The sequence below is a fragment of the Uranotaenia lowii genome, chromosome 1, assembly GCF_029784155.1.
Source record: "Uranotaenia lowii strain MFRU-FL chromosome 1, ASM2978415v1, whole genome shotgun sequence".
In the NCBI taxonomy this organism is placed as follows: Eukaryota; Metazoa; Arthropoda; class Insecta; order Diptera; family Culicidae; genus Uranotaenia; species Uranotaenia lowii.
This window is the reverse complement of record NC_073691.1, coordinates 138,013,408-138,035,448: the sequence shown is the minus strand read 5'-3', so window position 1 is coordinate 138,035,448 and position 22,041 is coordinate 138,013,408. Positions and strand designations below refer to the sequence as shown.

Sequence of the window (22,041 nt, the reverse complement as noted above, 5' to 3'; positions counted from 1 at the left end):
CAGATATGATCCCAAGTCATACATGGCTTAACATTCTCGATAAGTTCCAACTCTCGGGTGACCCTCTCCCCACTTTATATCTCCCCTCTGGCTGGAGAAACGCGGGTCTCAAACCATCGAAGAAACATTGCGCGTACACAAATATGCTCCCATGCAAATTTGGTTCCATTTTCTCGATCAGTTATCGAAATATAAAAATAGAGGGTGATACGGTCAAAATTTGGTCAATATCAACTTGACGTATTTCTTTCAATTTTGCATTTAAAAAACCTGAACACCCCTCATTTTGAAGGTGTGTGTGTGTAGAATGTTGCTCCTATTTTGATTTTGGAATTCACTCTTCAGTTGTGAAAATGCCGTCCAAGGAAGAAGAGCAGCGTATCAAAATTTTGTTCGCGCATCGCGAACATCCAAACTACTCGCACGTAAAGCTGGAAAAATCGCTAAAAGTTGCCAAATTAACCGTTACAAATGTAATTAAAGTGTTTGGGGAACGTTCTTCGACAGCCAGGAAGTCTGGATCGGGGGGAAATCGAAAACCGGAAGCCGCTGAGACGACAAAGAGAGTTGCCTGTAGTTTCAAGCGAAACCCTAACCTCTCTCTCTCCGAGATGCCGCAAATAAGCTGGGTGTATCGTCTACAACCGTGCATCGAGCCAAAAAACGAGCCGGACTATCGACTTACAAGAAGGTAGTGACTCCAAATCGCGATGATAAACAAAGTACGACGGCCAAAGCGCGATCCCAGAAGCTGTACACGACGATGCTGACGAAGTTTGACTGCGTGGTAATGGACGACGAAACCTACGTCGAAGCCGACTACAATCAGCTTCCGGGACAGGAGTTTTATGCGGCAAAAGGAAAGGGAAAGGTAGCAGATATTTTCAAGCATATGAAACTGTCAGAGTTCACGAAGAAATATCTAATTTGGCAAGCCATCTGTACCTGTGGCTTGAAAAGCAGCATTTTCATAGCTTCCAAGACTGTCAACCAAGAAATTTACGTGAAAGAGTGTTTGAATAAACGTCTGTTGCCTTTCCTGAGAAACACGGTTGTTCCGTACTGTCGGCCGGATTTGGCATCTTGCCATTACGGTAAAAAGGCCATGGAGTGGTACGCCGCCAACAACGTACAGGTGGTTCCCAAGGACAAGAACCCTCCCAACACGCCAGAGCTCCGCCCAATTGAGAAACACTGGGCTATTGTCAAGCGCAACCTAAAGAAGACCAAAAAAACTGCTAAGGACGAGCAGCAGTTTAAGGCAAACTGGCTTTCTGCGGCGAAGAAGGTGGGCAAGGTGGCTGTACAAAATCTGATGGCAGGGGTTAAGCGTAAGGCCCGGCCATTCAGTTTTGGAAAAGCGGAAGCCTACCTGAATATTTTTCCTGAATTTTATTCTAAATAAACATGAAAAAGAAATTTAATTTGATTTTTTAAATAAACGATTTCACCGATTTACACGCGTTTTCCCTTGACCAAATTTTGACCGTATCACCCTTTATGTTCCATTTGCTCGATTGTATGATTGTTCCCATGTCATATTTGGTTCCATTTGTTAGATACTTCTTCTCTAACTGTATCCCCAATTGAAGGTGAAAGAAGTCTTAAAAATCAATTATATGTATCCAAATGCTGTATCCCATGCCAAAGTTGTTTCCATTTGTTCAATTAGTTCTCTAGTTATGCAAAAAATTGTGAAGGAACCCTCCTCTCTCCTTCCTATCACGCAACTGGAAGGAGGGAGTAGTATCAAATATTCACAGAAAAATTGTGCTCAAATACCCTTCTTAGCCAAATTTCGTTCCATTTGCTGGGTAAGTTCGTGAGTGATGTAAAAAATTGTGTGAGAACCCTTCTCCCTTAAGATTTTCCGACTTGAAGAACGGAGGGTTTTCAAAATATCATAGAAACATTTTTCCTAATCAAATACCTTCTCACGTCAAATTTGGTTCCATTTGCTTCATTATTTTTCCAGTTATGCTGAAAATTGTGAAGGAGTCCCATCCCCACTTTCTATCTCCTCACTAGAAGCAGGGAGGGTTACCAAGTATTCATAAAACTATTAATCGTACCAAAAACCCTTCCAAGCTAAATTTGGTTTCATTTACTCGAATACTTCTCAAGGTATGCAATAAAAAAGGGGTTTAAGGCCTCCTCCCCCTTCTTTTATCTCCTATGGAAGAAACTATCTTCTGCTCTTTCTGCTTCTGCTTTCTTTCTGTCTGAAATAATCTTAGAACCATTTCTCGTATTCCACTAGCTTCCCATGCAAAATTTGGTTCCATTAGCTTGATAAGTTCTCCAGTTATGTTAAAAATTATAAGGTAGGCCCCCTTCCCCCTTTCGATCAACCTACTGGAAGGAGGGAGGGGTATCAAATATTCTTAGAAACATTCCTCGTACCCAAATACCTACCCACACCAAGTTTGGTATGATTTGCTTAATCAGTTCTCGAGTTATGAAGACTAATTACTTTTATATGAGACACCCCCCCCCCCCCTTTACAGGAAGGGGGAGGGGTCCCAAACCATTATAGGAGCCTTTCTCGGCCTCCAATACCTTCATATGTCAAGTTTCACGCAAATCGGTTCAGAAGTTTTCGAGTCTATAGGGAACACACAGACAGAAATTCATTTTTTTTGGTATATAAAGTGAGCGAAATAAGAAAAGTAACACTATGTGTATTGCTTGTTAAAATATGAATGATTAAAAATCACAAAAATTTCCTTCTTCAGGTTGTTCTGAATTGCTTAACGGATAAATCAAGCATAAGTTTACTTTTTTTGGACGTAGCGATTGGCGTTGAGGGTCAAAAAATGTGAAAAAATGGGTGCGAAGTAAGGATAGTGCCACTTGAGTTTTTCAACAAAAACAAGATTATTTTTAAAAATTTACTGTGTAAAAGTGAATAATAATGCTGAATAGATAACTGCATTTTCAAAGGTTTTAAAAGGGAGTTTAAGAGATGCTCCTCTAGCGTTAAGGAATTTGTTATTTGTGCTGTAGTTCTTTACCAAACTATTGATATACTTCATTAAAATGACGTAAAATGATGAAACAAACATTCGTGATTTAAAGAAAAAAGTAGGTTAGAAATCAAAAACTTTGATTTTGTTCAGTAAACCACACTTTTTCCAGTTTCAAGTCGTAGATGGCAGCACTATCTTGCAGTCAAAACCAAATTTAGTCTCAATATTGATTTTCCAGGTTTATTGAGGCCCATATTCATCATTTTGAGGTATTTTCCCATCACAGTTTTGTGGCAGTTCACGCAGAAGCAGAAAGCTTTTCCGGATTTGCAAAAGAATCACCAGCACAAAAATGTTTAACCGCCAAAATTCCTGCTCATCTCAACTTCCGTTTCAATTGCAAATCATACCAACTAATAATACTGCTAGCCGTCTGGTCCATCAAGCTCCCTCGCAAAGTATAATCGGTCCAAAATATTCACTTTTGATGCAACCTTGATGCAAATCTGTTTTTTTTTTTATTTAGTGATCTCAGAATTTCTAAAGCGTTCACATGGTACATGTATTTATTTCTTGACCAAAATCATCCAGCACTCCCTAATTAATCTCAAGTTATACCAAACATTTATGCGGAACTGCTTTTCCCCTCTCTTATGCCCCATTAATGGTAGGTGAAAACAAACCTCTCTTCTCTTTCCTATCCCATGAGGGGAATAAAATCATCTTAGAAATATTTCTTGTTTTTATATAGTCTTCCCAATTTGTTACCATCAAAGTTTGAGTAATACCTTCTCGAATGATTCAAAAATGCTGTATGAAAACCTCCCTCCTCCTTTCCCTCTTTTCGTTGGGAGAGAGAGGTTTCTCGAAAAATAAAAAAAAACATTTCTCATACTCCAATACACCTTCATGACCCAGCACACATTTAAGAGGGTGTATCGCAGGAACAACAGAATTATTCAAACAAATATGCCAGATGAAAAGATTGTATGAAACTTACCAAAATAGCATATAGCTACAAAAGTGGAGGCGATATAGCTACAATGACAAGATTTTAACGATTCGATTTTCGCACAAAAAGCAAAATATACTATTTAAAGTAATTTGAGTAAAACGAAAAAAAACTCCCCCGACCGTGATTTGAACTCCAGTCCTCCGAGTTGGCTGTCCGGTATCTTACCACGATGCCAACTCATGAGTTGAAAAGAAACGCGCTTTAGCTCTATATTTAAGATTTTCTGTTCACGAACCGGTCAAGGAACAAAGAATGAAAGATCGCCCATTTGTCGTAATTCAGTTCACTCAAATCGTAAATGTCGTATTAGCATATTCTCAACTATTTGGAGTCATTTTTACTAATTGACTGAACTGCTATCCGATTCAACCTTTTTGGGGAAAGCTTGTCGTAAATGAATGATAGAAAATTACTCAAACCCAACTTGTTTACGATGGTTATTGAAAAAAGCCGGAATTTTCGATTTGTATTATCATTTCTATTACGATTCCATGTTAGCTGGGGATAAATTTGGTTTTTTTTTGTTCGAATAGTTCTCGAGTAATGCTTAAAACTGTATAGGAGACCTCCTCTTCCCTTTTATCTTCCCAGTGGAAGGACAGATGAGTCTCAAACATAGTAAAAACTTAACTCGTAGTCTTTTACGTTCCTATGTGAAATTAGGGTTTATTTAAATGATTAGTTATCGAAACATACATCAAATTGTAAGTAAGACCCTCTTCCCCCCTCCCCCTTTATATTTTCCCAATCGTTCCTCAATCCCAAATAATCATAGACACATTTCTCGTAAGCAAATAACCACCCATGTCAAATTTAGTTCTATTTGCTTGATCAGTTTTCGAATTTTGCAAAAAAAATTGTATGGGAGGCCCCTCCCCCTTGTCTATTTCCACATCAGGAGGAGGGAAATGTCTCAAACCATTTTTAAAATATTCTTCCTAACCATACACCCCCGCATGCTAAATTTGGTCCATTTGCTAGATTAGTTCTCGAATAATGCGAAAAATTGTATGGGAGCCCCCTTCCCACTTCCTATTTACTCATTGGAAGAAGGGAAGGGTACCAAACCATTTCAGAAATATTTCTCGTAATCAAATACACTTTCATACCAATTTAGGATCCATTGGCATGATCGATTCTCGAGTAATTCAAACATGGATAAGGAGGGCCCCTCCCCCCTTTCAGAGAAGGGGTATCAAACCATAATAGGAACCTTCCCTGGCCTCCAATATCCCCAAATGCTAAGTAGGGTGTCCCAAAATTGCATTACTTCTGGGAATCTGGGGGCTCACCCTCCAAATGGTAGATTAGGATGTGCCGAACAAACTTTTGTATGGGGCCGACTAAAAAAAATCATGTTTAGAGGTTCCGCAAGCGCGATTTTTAAAAAAAGTCCACTTTCAAAAGATTTGATTTTAAATAAATTCTGGGTCCAAAAATGTTCATAAAATTTATATATTTTATATTTTTTAAATTTTGTTTGAGTTAAAAACTACACGTGAAAAATACAAAATGAACCAAATTTGTATCAAAATGTAAAACTAGCAAGCTATTTTCAAGAAAAAAAAAATTTTTTGGTCCAAAAATTTTGAATTCAACTGACCAAAATGTGTACCAAGCGTAGAATATTTTTGATACCAATGCCATCAAAAGATGCGGATTTTTGTGCACTTAAATTTTGCTGAATAAAACATGTGGTTTGTATCAACGTGTGAACAGCTATTCACGATTTAATGCTTAACAAAAATAACAATTTAGGATATTTTTTATTTAATTTTTCAAATTTGTCTTTATAAATACCTACTTTAAAATCAAAATACTTGCAAAAAAAGACTTTGATGGTTTAAAGGAGTCATCAGAAGGCCATATGCCGAATTTGAGCAGAATCGGACAACAGGAAGGGGTTGCACTGAATCTAAAGTGTGAAAGGGATTCTGAGACATAGTGTTCTAAAGAAGCATAAAAAACTGGTTTTTCATCATGCATTTTTGTCTTTACCAATCAATTGCTTGATTATGAAGGTTTTATTAAAATTTCAATTAAGACTAACATTTCCCTTGAAGGCTGCAATTCGATTGGACTTAAAACAAAAAAGTTATGGCTGTTCCAAGATTGTATTTTTGTGGCAAATTGTCGTTTAACACACAATGAGTACTTTTTACTCATTGAGTTTTACAGGACAATTTGTAACCAAAATAGAATCTTTGAACAGCCATAACTTTTTTGTTTTAAGTCCAATCGAGTTGCAGGCTTCAGGTGAAATGTTAGTCTCTTATCTTTTGTACACGTGCTGTGTACAACTAAGCAAGAAAAAACACATCTAGGTTGCATATCGTCCCCACGTGCATAAGAAATATAGGTTCTTGGTTGAGAAACAGGCGCCTAATTATTAAATTTTTCCAGCGATCAATGAACAATATACAGTACCGTTCATAATTGTATAGAAATTGGAAGCACGCGCACTGTCACTTCGACTTTGAAATTCCATAACTTTTGACTCTGATGATATTTTTTGATCAAATTTTCTGCGTTAGATAGATCAACTATCACAATACTTTATCACAAAATTTGAGCTTTCTGGAGTTTGTGTGGCCTGAGATACAGTAATTCTACGAAAATCGGACTTTTTGGACTTTTCTCATTCAAACTGTAATATCTCAGGAACTATAGTACATTTTTTGTTGAAATTTTGCGGAGTGATTGTTGAAATATAAAGTAAGCATGTCTGAAGTTTTTGGAAAGTTTTGTGGACGGGATTAAAAGTTACGGGAGGTACAATTTTTCAGGCATGAACCTAAAAATGCAATTTCTATAGAATTTTGGACGATTCATGAGAACATAATCGTTTCCATCCACAAATCAGTCAAAAAACGTCTGGCAAAAGCAATGATGAAATGAAAAAATGAAATTAAAGATCTAGTTGTGTTTTGAAATCAGAATCTCGCAATATTGTTTTGATTTCTTGGTTGAAATAGATTTACTGGTTGTTAAACATAAAATAGAAGTTTCCTATGAAAACAATCGTCCAAAATTCTATAGAAATCGCCTTTTTTAGGTTCATGCCTGAAAAATTGTACCTCGCGTAACTTTTGATCCCATCGATAAAACTTTTCAAAAACTTTAGACATGATAGCTTTACATTTCAACAATCACTCTGCAAAATTTCAACTAAAAATGTAGCGTAGTTTCTGAGATATTACAGTTTGAATGAGAAAAGTCCAAAAAGTCCGATTTTCGTAGAATTACTGTATCTCAGGCCACACAAACTCCAGAAAGCTCAAATTTTGTGATATAATAATGTGATAGTTGATCTATTTAACGCAGAAAATTTGATCAAAAAATATCATCAGAGTCAAAAGTTATGGAATTTCAAAGTCGAAGTGACAGTGCGCGTGCTTCCAATTTCTATACAATTATGAACGGTACTGTACTTCGGTTACTATCCACTTGCGTCGACGTTTGCTTGATCATAGAGACGAAAAACAAACACCTCAAAGAAAAGAAATTCTCTAAAAATGGATGCCATGACTTTTCAATTTCAGATTTTGGCAAAAAATGTATATGTTTTATTCGATCGGCAAAATGTCAATCTGGGTCACAACTATAACCATGTGCTGTACAAATGAGCTAGGAATCAAGTAGTAAAAAATCACATCAAGGCTTCATATCGCCACCACGTGCATTGAAAATATGCTTGGTTGAGAAATACGTGCCTAAATATTCACACTGATCAGTATGCTATGCCATGGCTACTATCCTTTCGCGACGTTGCGTTGGCTTGCGACGCCTTGGGGACGAAAACAAACCACCCCAAGGGAAAAAACATCTCGAGAAAATGGATACCATGACTTTGATTTGTTTCGAAATACTACAAATTTTGTATGGGAGCCCCCCCTCCCTTAAGTCAGGGCGGTTTGTAACTATTATAGAAACCATCTCCGGCCCCAAAAACCCTCAGATGCCAAGTTTGACGATGAACAGACCGACAGACAGACAGAAATCCATTTTTATATATAGGGGGCCTTCCATTAATGATGTCACGCAAAATTAGGAAATAATAGACCCCCTCTCCCCCCCTTGTCACATTTTGTCACAACTTCCTTTACCCCCCTTTTTGTACTACGTCACGTTTTCATGAAGCCAACCGCCCTCACCCCCCCCCCTCCTCGCGGGATAAAATTCTCAACTCTTTAGAAATTTGATTAAAAATGTATCTCTAATTTAAATTCATCAGTTTTATTCAAAGAATTGAAAAAAACAGGTTACCAACTTTTAACAAGCCTTCAATTTTTGCTTAAAACACATTTCACTAATTAGTTCAAAGATTATGTTGATGACTTTCCATATCAATGAAAGGGAAAGTCGAGGCAGTAGCTGCAGCATCAGCGACGATGTCTGAGAAACCATTCAAATCTAGTTCTTTTTCTTTCATCCAAATCTTTTTCACAGGTTAGAATAGCCAAGCATTCCTGCTCACGTTTTGCCAAAATTTTAGTGGGGCGGACTTTCCTGAGTGTTGCAGTGGAAGTGTTCTTGTGTACTTTCTTATGCTCATAAAGTTTACGTAGTATAATTTTGGTGAATTTAGGATAAGATTATTTGTTATTGTTTTGCCCCTTCTTTGTAACAATGATATGATGTCACGTTCAAGCTGACCCCCCTCTCCCCCCATGTCACAAATTGTCACAAAAATCAAAACCCCCTCTCCCCCCCTAACGCGTGACATCATTTATGGACGGCCCCTAGGTATAGATTGATCCAACGATTTTTCGGCTTTTTTTGATAGCATAAATAACACTAGTTTACAAATTTAAAAAAAAAATCGTGAACTTGATTGAAAATATCTCGAACGGCATAACAGTAATTTGATATCTCTCTTTTGAATATTGCAGGTGAATTAATTTTCTATCGATCATCTGAACACTGTTTTTTGCGTATGATCAACAGTATTGTTGATATTAGTGACTTTATGATAGAAAAAATTATAAAAAATTTTAAGTTATTTTGCACGGGAGGAAAGAAAACCACTGATAAGAGAAAACCACTGGTTTTTCATCAATAACTTTTATCATCACAAGCCGATTGTTTTTGATGGTTGATTTTCTTAAAGCCTAAGTTGAGACAAATATTTCACCCGAAGACTGCAACACAATTGGACTTGAAGTAAAAAACTTATTGCAATTCAAAGGCCGCAAATTTTGTCCAACACTCAATGAGTACTTTTTACGCATTGCGTTTTATACTAGAATTTTCGACCAAAAAACAATCTTGGAACCACAATAACTTTCCTGTTTCAAATCCAATCGAGTTACAGTCTTCGGGTGAAATATTTGTCTCAACTTAGGCTTTAAAAAAACCAACCATAAAATACAATCGGCTAGTGATGAAAAAAGTAATTGATGAAAAACCAGTATTTTTCATTCTTCCCGGGCAAAATACCTTAAAATTTTATTCACGTTTGAGACTCAAGCAACCCCTCCCTATGGTCAGATCTTTCTGAAATTTGGCATGTGACCTTTTGGTAAGCTAATAAATAATTTTGACTTGGAGCGAATGAGATTTATCTTGTTTCATTCTTCCTATACTATGATAAGTGTACAGCGGTTCGTTAAATTATTAAAAACTACAAAAAAATACTGTTATGGTAGAGTAGCCATAACTTCTTCAATTTTCAACCGATTTTGATAAATAACCACTTGAAATCTTTGTTTTAAATTGACATTTAAGCGCAAAAGAAAATCGGATTTTTTTAATGTTACCATCGAGTCTAAAACTTTCGCTGAAACAAAATTTTATCTAAAAAAAATGTGTTTTTTATATTTTTTTCTATCATAAAGTCACTAATATCAACAATACTGTTGATCATACGCAAAACCAATGTTCGAATGATCGATAGAAAATTAATTCACCTTCAATATGCAAAAGAGAGATATCAAATTACTGTTATGCCGTCCGAGATATTTTCATCTAAGTACAAGAACCTTTTTTCATTTTTCCAAAATTTGATATTTGGAGCATAACTTAAAAACGGTTCTACTGAGATTTTTTTGAATTTCATTTTCGGATTCAGCGCCCGATTTTACATGAAAAATGATCTTCAGTTTACTAAGTTCAAAAATGCTGTAAAATAGTGTAATTGATGGTTTCTCCAAGAAAAAAAAAAAACAACTGTAAATTGTGATTTTTTTATATTACCGTGCTTGTTGTGCTGGAAAGGAATCCTAGGGCTCCTCGCATGTCCATCATGTCCATATCTACCATTCCTCCCTGCTCGAAATTCCGGGATCACGAACCCTTTATGGTATAATATTTCAGTTAATATGCAGATTTTTAATTGGGCGCACTTTTCTGACAACTTTTGCGGCTGCCAACCGTATTTCACTCAACACTTGATCGCAATTCGGTTCACTAACAATCGAACCGAACGAAATCCAGGAAGCACCATGTTAGTGAGAATAATGTTGAATCTTCTTTATTTTTGCATTTGCTGCTTCGTATACAACAAAAGCAACTTCACCAAATAGTCGGAATCGGAAATCCTTATTCTGTTCTTAGAATATGTAGCTGAAGAGTGGAAAATTTGCCGTAGTTGATGATTTTTTCCCACAGTAACGCCAAAAAGCGTATCCAAAATAGACGTCGTCGTCGTCGTCGTCTTTGTCGAAAGAAAAACTTTTTAGTTCACGATTCACTGAACGAAGGGAAAATGTTTTCACCATTTCCATTTATACTTCTTTCCGATTGCAGGAATTAGACTGCGATAACTTCAAACACGATATCCAATCACACTGACATTGAGCGATCGCATCAAGCCGCGAAAAGAGCATTTGCCAAAGCTATTTCGAAACTTTTTTTTTTTCGTTTCCCGATCGCTGACTAGCTGCTGAAACAAATTTTACGCTCAAAGTTTCAAACTGTTTACTGGAAAAAACGGGCTGGGGGATGAAGCTTTTTTCCACGAACTTTGACGTTCGTCTGTGGATTGCATTTATTCGCCACAAAGTTCAACCCAAACACGTTTACTTACATGCACAATTTTAAATTATTTTTACTTTTCCTTTCAAACGGTCGGAAGCAATGGTAATTCGTTTTTTTCTTCTTTTCAAAAATGATAATCATTCAATTCATTCGATTTTTGACGTAACTCACTTTTGGTCCGAGCTGGAGGCCAAAAAACGATATTATTCGTCCATGTGTTTGTTTTATTCTGAGTTTCCCAAACAAATTATTGTTGATTCAACGATTTCGAATATTGCGATTTCGAGTATTCTTCATTTTCCGGCTTAACGCAATGGCGTTCGGTATGTTTGCGGTTTTATCAAAGCGGTATCCCGGTGAAGCTTTTGTAATGTTTCCTTTCCTTTTTAATGGATGATTATCGAAGTTTGAGGGGCGGATCTGAAAAAAAAAAGAGAATAATTATTTTTTGAGCGTGAACAGAATCGTTATGAAACATTAGAATGCGTTTTTTTTTATTTCAGGAAATTTTTAAATTCAGTTGGACGAGGTGTGTTGAATGAAATTCTTGTGAATGGTTTGAAAGATAATGCAATACTTTCTATTGATTTTGCTAGAGAATTTTAATTCTATTGAACGAGGTAGGGTCAGGCTATTAAACATAGGACAGTTGCACGTAAGCGCACTTCTAATAAGGACTCAAATTATTCTAGACAAAAGATGTGATATGTATTTAGGGAGTATCCATAAATTACGTAACGCTCCTAGGTGGGGAGGGGGTAAGCTCGAGCGTTACGAATTGTGACATAGGGAAGGGGGGGAGGTATGCTCATCGTTACGTGACGATTTTTTCCTTAAAATTTTCAGTTTAATCGGAGCTTTTTTATGGCATGCAGTTTTTGCAGAATGATATGCCAACCAAAATTAGTTAAAAACTGGTTTGTAATCTTTCCTCTTTAAAGATTCTGAGATAGACTCCTTAAAATGAGCATTGGATATCCGTAAAATAACCGTTGGAAAACCGAATATTAGGTACATTTGCCCCCAAGAACTCAATCCTACCTCAAGACGGATTTTTTTTTATTTAAATGCAATTTTAATGATTCCGTAAAATATTTCTAAGTGCAGTATATTTTAAATCAAATGTTATGCTACTTAAACAAAATAAAGTAAACAAGGTAGATCATCAGTTAACAAGCACAGAGCAACTCGTGATAAGACAATCAATTTATTTTATCAGAGAGTTATCATCAATGAGTAAAGCGATATGGATGGATATTATTTTCGTTTTGAAAAGGGGTTCAAAAATTTTATGTTAAAATCTTTTTTAACCTTCGAAAATCAGTTTTGAACATGAGAAGATGGGGGGGGGGAATTATCAGCGTTACGTAATTTCCATAGGGGGGTACGTCGAAGCGTTACGATTTGTGACATACGGGGGGGAGGGAGTTAAAAAAGTGCATTTTTTGCGTTACGTAATTTATGGATGCCGCCTTAGAGGAGAATGAGGATACTTGATCCCTGGGGATATTTGATTCCTCAGCTACACCTCGAAACTGAAATGTTTTACATAGATCAAATTTTCTAGAAATATTAGACGAATAGAACGAAACAACAAGTTTGTTATCTCAGAGATTTATAATTTTTTATTTTTTGAGTTATTGCACTTTGTTTGAAATCTAATAAAATGTGACAAAGATCTTTATACAGCACTAGCTGACCCGTTGTGCTTTGCTACACCTTCCGGATATAAATGTAATTTGAAAAAATTTATTAAAATTTAGATTTTGGAGAGCATTGTTTTAAATCAAACCTCATCATCAGAACCAACAACTTTGAAATGAGAGCTGCAGCTGCAGTTCTGAATAGCAATTTAAAGATGGTATATATTATTTACTGATCTCTAAACTCGTTTTTCAAGATCTGAAATTTGTACTCTGTACCCAAAAAAACCTTTTTAAATATCGTCCCTTCTTTGAAAAGCTCTTTATCTAATATTTACATGGGAGCTCTCCCATCTTTTTCAATTTTGTTCCCCACTGCTTGAAGAAGGTAGGCAAATCTAACCGGCTCGATACCCAAACAGCACTTATCATGGTAATGAAAAATATATTAAATTAGTTATGTATTAAATACAGTGCAAATTTCTTTTCTTTTTTTTTAAATAAATTTACTACGGTAAACATATAAATATTTAAAAAAATATCAGTTGCATCACTAAATAAGTTCTCAGCGTTTTTTTAAATTTTTTCTTTGAAAGTCAAATTTTCAAAAATTTAGTTAAAAACAAATTTCTAAGTTTACATTTGTCCCGCATATTGAGGCAAGTGTCAATGCAAAGCTTATTTACAGATGCGTCAGAGTAATGGCTTTAAAATGGATTTAATACGAATTCCTGTTTTTTGTTTTATCAAGTTTCACTTATACCTCTGCAGTATTCCTGCAATATAAATTTATGTCTGTTACTCCACTTTTAACGAATGCTGTTCAAAGGGAATGACCTTCATTTACAAAGACATTTAATAATTTTCAATATCCGCTGCAGTTTCAACATTCGGAATACCCCTTCTGGTCTTTTCAACATATTGAATCAATTTGAAGATGAATTTCTTAAAAGTTCGACGTTTGCCCTTGCCCCACCGTGTAAGTTGACAGAGAGGAATATTGTTTTTAACACTTTAAGGGTAAACTAAAAATTTATTTTAAAAATTTTGCGTCCAGTTGAATATCGGTTCTAAAGTCTTGCTTTTCAAAAACGAAGCGGATTAAAAGTCTCTTTTATGCAGCCATGTAACACAAAAACACTTTTCATGTTAATTACGTACTTGAATTGGTATGTAAGCAAAAAGTACAATGGTTTTTTCAGAATTATTTAAAATAAAAAGCTCCCATTTTTATTTCTAAATTCGTTTCAGTTGTGTATTTGGGCCGAAGTAACAATTTCTAGAAGAAAACCAAATTTTTAATTATTTTTTTAACAGAAAAAGTTGAACGTTTGAACATGTTCTAATGTTCCTTGAATGAAAAGTCGAATACTACCTACATTAACACGAACTAAATATGGAAGTATTTTAGCAAATCTTTCAATTGGTTTTGATTCGATTAATAAAATATCAATCCGTGTCACATCTAGGCGTCATTTATTACAACGTGCTGTGTACAAATCGAATAAGCTAGAAAAAAACACATGTAGGTTGCATATCGCCCCACGTGTTTGAGAAACAGGCGCCTTATTGTTAAATTTTCCAGCAATCAATGAACAGTGTGCTTTGGTTACCATCTTCTTGCGACGACGTTTGCTCGCCCATGGAGACGAAAAACAAACCCCTCAAAGAAAATATGCTTGGTTGAGAAATACGCGCCAAAATATTCCTACTGATCAGTATGCTATGCCTGGGTTACTATCCTTTTGCGACGTTGGCCGCGACGCCTCGACCATAGAGACGAAAAACAAACCGCCCAAAGGAAAAAAAAATCTCAAGAAAATGGATGTCATGACTTTAATTTGTTTCGAAAAACTACAAATTTTGTATGGAAGCCTCTCCTTCCTTAAGTCGGATGGAGTTTTGACTATTACAGAAACCATCCCCGGCCTCAAAAACACTCAGATGCCAGTTTTGACGATGATCGGTTCAGTAGTTTCCGAGTCTATAGGGAACAGACAGACAGACAAACATTCATTTTTATATATATAGATTTTTTAATGTTCGCCCACAAAAAATAATGATAATAATAATATTGATTCTAATTTGTCTTTTGTTAGAATATAATATGAACTTCTGAATGCCATATTTTCAAAGCAATAATAAATTCTTTTTTTTTAGAAAAAGTTTTCAAAAATGTATGTATGTTATGGGTTCACTTGATCGTTCTTATCCAAAACGATATATTTTCTTCTGAATGAATGTTGATCATTGCTAAGCACAAAATTATTGATATTTATCCAATGATTTATATTTATCCAATAATTTTTCGATAAAATGGACTCATAAAATTGCTTTTATCTGAAAATTAGACAATTGCGCCTTTAAGTATGCAATAAAAATTGAGTAGGAGACAAACTTTTAGAATTCTTTTTGTCTTGAAAAATATGGAATGTGGAAAAAGCCTAATTTTTCAAATTTTTGGCCTAGTGTAATTCATATTGAGAATTTTTTTTCGACTCAAAAAAAATATTTTCGTATTCCCACTAAAGTAATTTACATTATAAACAAAATTTGAGATTTTTTTTTGTTTTTTCTCTGATATAATGGGTTTTCAATAACTGTTGCAAATTTGCAACACCATGCAACGGTAGTACCCTAGCTAGTTATATGGGTTCCATAGTGTGTTTTCGAAATTTGCATCGTTAAACAGTGTATTTGTTTCCCGATGACAATGTTTTCGTTATTAATGATTTATTATCATGTTCAGGCCGTATTAAGAGGGGGGGATGAGAAAATTGCCCCCCCCTCCCCCCCTGAATAAAGAGGGCCCCCGAGGTGAAAAAAAATAAAAGTTTTGCTCTAAACCGTTATCAAAACTAGAAAAATATTATTAAAAGTTCAAAATTTATCAAACTTTAAACTAGGACGGGTCCGAATAATTAACTTATTTAGGATTTGTAATTCAGCGTATGTAAAACACATTATTTTGATTTTTTTTCCGCGGCCCATTGGTATAACAAATACATATTTTGAATAAAAAAAAATGTCGGATACCTTCATAACTTGCAAAATAAGCATACACCAATTTTCAAAAGTTCTATATTATTCAACGTGATTCAAACTCAAGAACGGGGCTTTATCCAGAGAGTTTAAAAATCTAAAAACGAACAACGAATACGCTTTTTTATTTTTCCACTTGAAAATTCAGTACTATCTGCCAACATTCGATAACCGAGATTTGAAGTTTTGTTTTGCCTTTTTTTTTTTCTTAGAGATGAATGAATGATTTGATTGAAAATTACAAAATGCCAATGAGCCGTTTCTTATTATCAAACGACGAAAAATGCTCTTTATTTATACTATTCAACCTTTTCCTGGAAGCTCTGGAAGTTGATTTTAAATTGAAACTTTTTGTTCTCGAATTTAGTTTTATTTTTATTTCTTTTTTATTCTTAAACTGATTTCAAGTTTGAATTCTAATTTTAGAATCATGTTCCAAATTCTAATGCTCATTCCGAAGATATCTTTATTATTCTTTTAATTTTGCCAACAAATGATATTTAATAGTTTAATGCAATTTGTAATTGGATCATTCCTTCAAAACTAAATTGAGACTTTGCTCTTCAATATCAAGTTTGTTTATTAAAACTGCCATATAGTTATGGTATGATTTAAGATTGAGAATCTTTATCAGAACCAATTTAAAAACGTTTTCGGAATTGATTTGTGTTGATTTGTTCAAGGTTATGTTCAGAAAAGTTGTATAGGTAAGAAGCTTTCCATTTTGCCGCCGGTCGTGGCCTAGAGGATAGCGTTCCAGCCAGAGTCCATGAGATCGAATCCCGATCACGGCACATATAGTGCTCTTTCCGTGGTCTGGTGGTAAGATGCTAGCCATAAAATCCTTGAAAGATGTACGCCTTAGAGTTAAGTAAATTAGATCTCTTCAAAGAAACATGAAGTTTCACTGAGATCCTATGTGTGTGTGTTCGTTTTTTTTAGCACCTTCAAGCAAACGTAAGGAATAATTTCCTCAGTAGGTGGTATATTATCGCATAACTACTCCTAGCTAATTTCTCGAGAGTCTTTGTAGTCTAGTGGATAAGCTGGTGCGAGTCTGGTTCCGATGTGCCAGGCTGGATTCGATTCCCGGTATCGACGAGAAAACTTTTGGGTTCGAATCCCGTAAGTGGGCGACAGGTAAGATGTGTTTCCTCTTATAACTGATTATATGAATGTTTATCCAGCTGCCAGCTGGCCAGGTATATGCACGGATGCCGGAATACCTCTAAGTAACCTGATTGACTCGTTCTTCCAAAATATACCTACATACGAAGCCATGGGGTCGGTCCAAGAATGCATGTGAGCACATACTTAGGCAGAAACTGCGGTGAATCCGTGCACCCATGGTGGAAAACCAACATACATAACTACTCCCAGATAAATTCTTAACTTTCCGGTGTCCAGAAATCTAGATTTGCGAAGTTCCTGTGCGAAAACCATAATTAGTGCAAAAGAAATTAGGAATAAGCATTTATTTCCAGTTGTCGAGTGTGAAGAAAAAACGGTGTAACCGTTTCATGTTGTTGCATATTTGCAACAATTAATATTTTTGCTAAATAACCGAAATATGTGAAAATAATATTTTTTCCTTATTTTTCCCTTCATGTATTCATCATTGCGCACTATTGAGAATTTTTTCGAGAAAAAATAAAAAATCATGAAATGAAGGGTTAACTTTCAAAACATCACAATTTTTTTATCTCACGAAAACACATCTAGTTAATCTACGGGTTTTTTTTGTTTTTTTTGTTTTTAATTTTTTTTTATTGAGGAATTAAAATTAATCTAAATTACATCAGAGCTATGCTACAATAAAGACCTAAACCTGTCCTTTTCTGTAATTTCCTAACATATATTAAGCTTTTGACCAAAATATTTTTCATATCGCTTTCTATTCTCCCATCTCATTTCTCTAATTTCTTTTTTTTAACATGAACAAATTCGCGTTTGGGAAATGCTTTATGCAATGGGAAATACAACGAATCGTCATCCACATTGCTGCTTTTTCATTTTTATTATTATCATCAATATCTACTGACAAAAAATCTTCTAGTTCTAATAGGTTTATCTTAAACTTTTGCCTTATCAAATTTTTTACCCAATCTGTAACTATTCTAGCTGCATTACACTTTGACATTCTGTGGTAATTATTATCATTTTGATGGCATTTTTCACATAAGGTGGTATTCAGTCTTCCGATATTGTAACCGTTAAGTTTTTCTTTATTAGGAATCAAATCATTACGTAAACAAAAAGCCTTGTTCTGTCTTCAGACGATACAAAATTTGAATTTTTAATTTGCCAGGTTATATTACATTTTAATGTTGGATGATCAGATTGTGCCTTTGGAATTATATCTTTTTCGGTTATAAATCTGTTATTAATTAATGCACATGTATTTAAATCCGTTTGGTGTTCTTTAAAATATTTAGCCTGATTGATCCACTCTCTAAAGTTTAACGGTAGCATGTGCAGCTTGGAATAGTCAAATAAATAGAACTCATTTACATTATTTTCTCCACTAACATTATAGTTTATATTTTTTATAAACAAGGATTTTGCTTTCGATTCTGGATCGACTAGTTTTATGCCTCCATCATTATATGCTAGGTAAAGTTGATCTCTGTTCACCTTAAAAATATATCCTTTCCATAAGCGGGTTCATGTATCGATCTTACTTTTGCAGCATATAAACTTAAAATTATACGCTGTCAGAAAATGCAAAAGACGGCGTTCTGCAATTTTTTTTTCAAAAAGATATAATGAAAATAAGAAAAAGGGATCAAGTACTCTCCTCTACTATGTTGTTGACTTAACAAAATAACATCCCAAAATTTGCTGTGAAGGAGGTTTTTTATTCGATAAATTAAAAACAATCCTCCAACATTTCAACTTAACATTTGATATTACATACCGTAAACTGAGGGAACATTGATAACTTTTTGCATTTATTAATGAATTTTTGAAAGGGTTGATTTTTGGTAACGCTTCAAAGGTTCAATACATTTACTCGCCCTAGCAAAGACAGAAGTGCGGTTTATTCTTACTCCGATTCTTGCTGGCAATTTTGGAATGTTTTCGAGTTTTGATAATTATAATTGAAGGTTGTACTTACGTGTGATCGTGGATAGTACATACCTTAATCCGATGCGATATCGTGGATGGTGTTTGAAGCGCAAAAACTGCAATTTTCCGGTGTTTTTTTTCGGTATTGAGTGATTCGAAGAAATTGAGCAACATTCGGTCCTCAATAAAATAAACATCGCGAAGTTCACAAGTGATTGTGCGACTGGGGCAGCTTTATGAAAGCAAACATTCCCCCCAAATGAAAGTTGTTACGAATACAGCGATTCGTAGCGCATGGAAGTAGTGTGGTTATTAGTGGTATTAGTGCAAACCATATTGCACAATCTGTTAGGATATCGAAGCGTTTGCTCAAAAGTGAGAGAAGCTAGATAGTAGTCGAGCACTGGTTGGTGTCCGGGCTACTCGAAAAGTTCACTACATAAGTCGCATAACAGTAGTGTTCGCAATAATAGCAACGTTCGAGAAGGTTTTAAGAAAAATAATAAATAGAAGCAATTGAGAAGTGATACCTGGGAAGGGTCTTAAAAGTGGGTTTTTAGGGGACTGCTTTTCCCCAAATCACTAGTGTCTTATTTGCCCCGAAAATTAAAATAAAAAAAAAAGCAGTGAAAAGTGAAATATAATCCTCGGCGCCATGGCTGGCGCACCCCCCGGGGGTGGGGGGTCCACAAGCTATGTGGATTCATCCCCTATCCCCCCGTATATGCGTTCGTCAACGTTCGACGGTCGCAAAATCTTTTTAAAAGTGCAAAGGCCTGGAGAAAACCCTACACCGCTGCCCAAAAACCCGTTTTGGTTTGCATCTGTAGTGGAAGCAAAAATTGGAAAACCTCTCAGGAAGGAAATCGACATGGCTATTGATGGTAAGGGACTTAGCTATACGCTAAGTACCTACAACGTTCAGCTTGCGGAGGAGTTGAAGAAAATTAAAGAGTTGGATACCAATACTTCGATTGAAATTATCGATCACCCTGGACTCAACAAAACCCTCGGAATGGTCTACTTACAAGAATCAACTGATGTATCAGAAGAAGAAATATTAAAACAGCTGAGTAGTCAGGGTGTGACAGCAGTTCGGAAAATTACGAAATTTGTCGACAAGCAAAAAACCAACACGCCGATGATGGTCTTGACTTTTGGTAGTACAAGATTGCCAAAAGAAATTTATTTCGGATGGATAAAAGTGTCCATACGAACGTATTACGAGAGTCCAATGTTTTGCAAAAACTGCCTCAATTATCGACACACGAAGAAAAGATGTGACCAGACCGTTCGTTGTACACGGTGTGCCGGAAGTCACTCAAATACAGACAACAGTTGCCAAGAAACTTTTCGTTGTCCGCATTGCCCTGAAGGTAATAATGAGCACTCCGCGGCGGGACGTAAATGTCCATTATATCGCCATGAGGAAGCGGTCATCCGTTGCAAAACGGATGAGTCTATTTCCTGGGCTGAAGCTCGGAAGAGGGTTGGCCCGCTAAATGCCAAACCCACATACGCATCGGTTACCGATGCTGACAGTGCAAACAAAGATAAAATTATTGAAAATCTTATGGCAAATGTACAAAAATTAACTGCTCACATCGAACAACTGACAAAAGAGAATCAAAAAATGGCGTTAGATCACAAAATTTTTAAGGAAAAAGTGCAAAACTATTTCCGTGAGAATAACTTGTCGACATCACCCACGACACCGGCGAAAGATCGCAGTCGATCGGTTACCCCTATGAATCGATCTGGAAACTTAACATCCACAAACAACCAACAAGAACAAGAAAGTTCGTCTTTCCAAGCACCAAAACCATTCACCAGGCAATCAAGAAAAACACTAACTAATCCAACAGTAAATCCACCAACCGACAAAAAAAGCAATGGAAAACGAGGACCGCAATCTCCCCTGGCTGAAAAAGCAAGCAATAAAAATGTAAAGCAAAGCAAAAACCAAGAAGAAGACAGCACAGAAGAAGTTCAACTATCGTCCGAAGAAGAAGAAGCTACGAATCAAACGACCAAAGGGAAGTTTTTTCGTAGCTAAAACATACGGAAACAATACTACCATCACCAAATCCACTACCACGTTAACACCAAATAACCAACATACCGCTAAAAAACCATCAACCAGTCGCCAGGAGGAGATTCCACCCCATCGGAGGTTCGAGGGGCTTGAGCATCAGTCCCTCGGTAATATGTGGAAGCGATCGGTAACCATCCAGGACGCTATCCTCATACCTGTTGAAGGTGACCCGACCTCCACTTCCTCGGTGGGGGCAACGTTGTCCCAAAGCCTTCGCCCCCCGTCGACTGCCCGACATGATCCTGGGACGCCAGATGTGCGTCGGGAGTGTGTCGTACGGGGGCACCCGGGACACTTGCGGGTAAGTTCCTCAAACTCAATTTTCCGAACAGTATCAAATGCGAATCAATTCCCCAGGTCATTCCCCACTCTGCTACGTCCATTGAACATCAACCAACCGACAGTACGACACATCCACACGACACCTAGATGGGATCCCGGCGAAGGTACGAGCAGAGGACCCGTTCCCAGAAACCCAGCACCCATGCAAGTATCACGATCAAAGCCCGTTCGTTCCCGGGGACAGTTCCTTGTCCTTCAATGGAATGTTCGTGGTTTCTGGTGTAACGAGGCGGAACTAACACGGATGATCTGGGGTAAGTTGCCTATTTGTTTGATGCTACAGGAGACCATGACCGATTCTTACAACGCGCTGTTAACCAAGAACTACAACATTTACTCCTCGAAGTTCTATCCGGGAAGTAGAAAAGGTCCAGCTGTTATGGGTATTTTGAAGGAGGCTCCACACGATTTGATCGAAATCGAGACACAAATCCCAGCGGTAGCAGTCAGACTACTTTCCCCAGTGAAAGTAACTCTGATCTGTATCTACAACCATTTCAAGTCAGGCTATTACAACACAGCGGACAGGGCGTTGAGAGATCTGATGTCAAACCTCTCCCCCCCATACCTTGTTGGAGGAGATTTCAATAGCAGACATTTCACCTGGGACAATTTCACTAACAACATGGGTGAAACTGTTGCCAAGTGGGCAGCTGATTACGAAATGGCACCGCTAAATGACGGTTCTAAAACGAGGTTCAGTCCCCATCAGAACAAACAGGACACCGCAATTGATGTCTCTTTCGCCTCAACCAACCTCATAAGCAAATTTAAATGGTCCACCCAATCGGACCCTAGCAACAGTGATCATCTCCCCATAAAAATCGAACTGGACAGTGCTTGTCCCACTGTCCCTGCTGTTAAAAAATGGAAGCTTAAAGAAGCGAA

At 36.5% G+C, this 22,041-nt stretch overlaps 1 protein-coding gene across 3 annotated transcripts in view; it reads right to left on the bottom strand.

Annotated features, from left to right (window-relative positions):
* The window catches only part of LOC129740259 (dopamine receptor 1), a 708,993-nt gene that overhangs the window by 677,309 nt on the left and 9,643 nt on the right, over window positions 1–22,041 (bottom strand). For all 3 annotated transcript variants that reach the window (XM_055731865.1, XM_055731866.1, XM_055731867.1), the window contains exon 2: window positions 10,180–11,382. In XM_055731865.1, coding sequence (XP_055587840.1) covers window positions 10,180–10,245 — 66 coding nt within the window. In that variant the 5' untranslated portion in view covers window positions 10,246–11,382. The remainder of the gene's footprint in view (window positions 1–10,179; window positions 11,383–22,041) is intronic.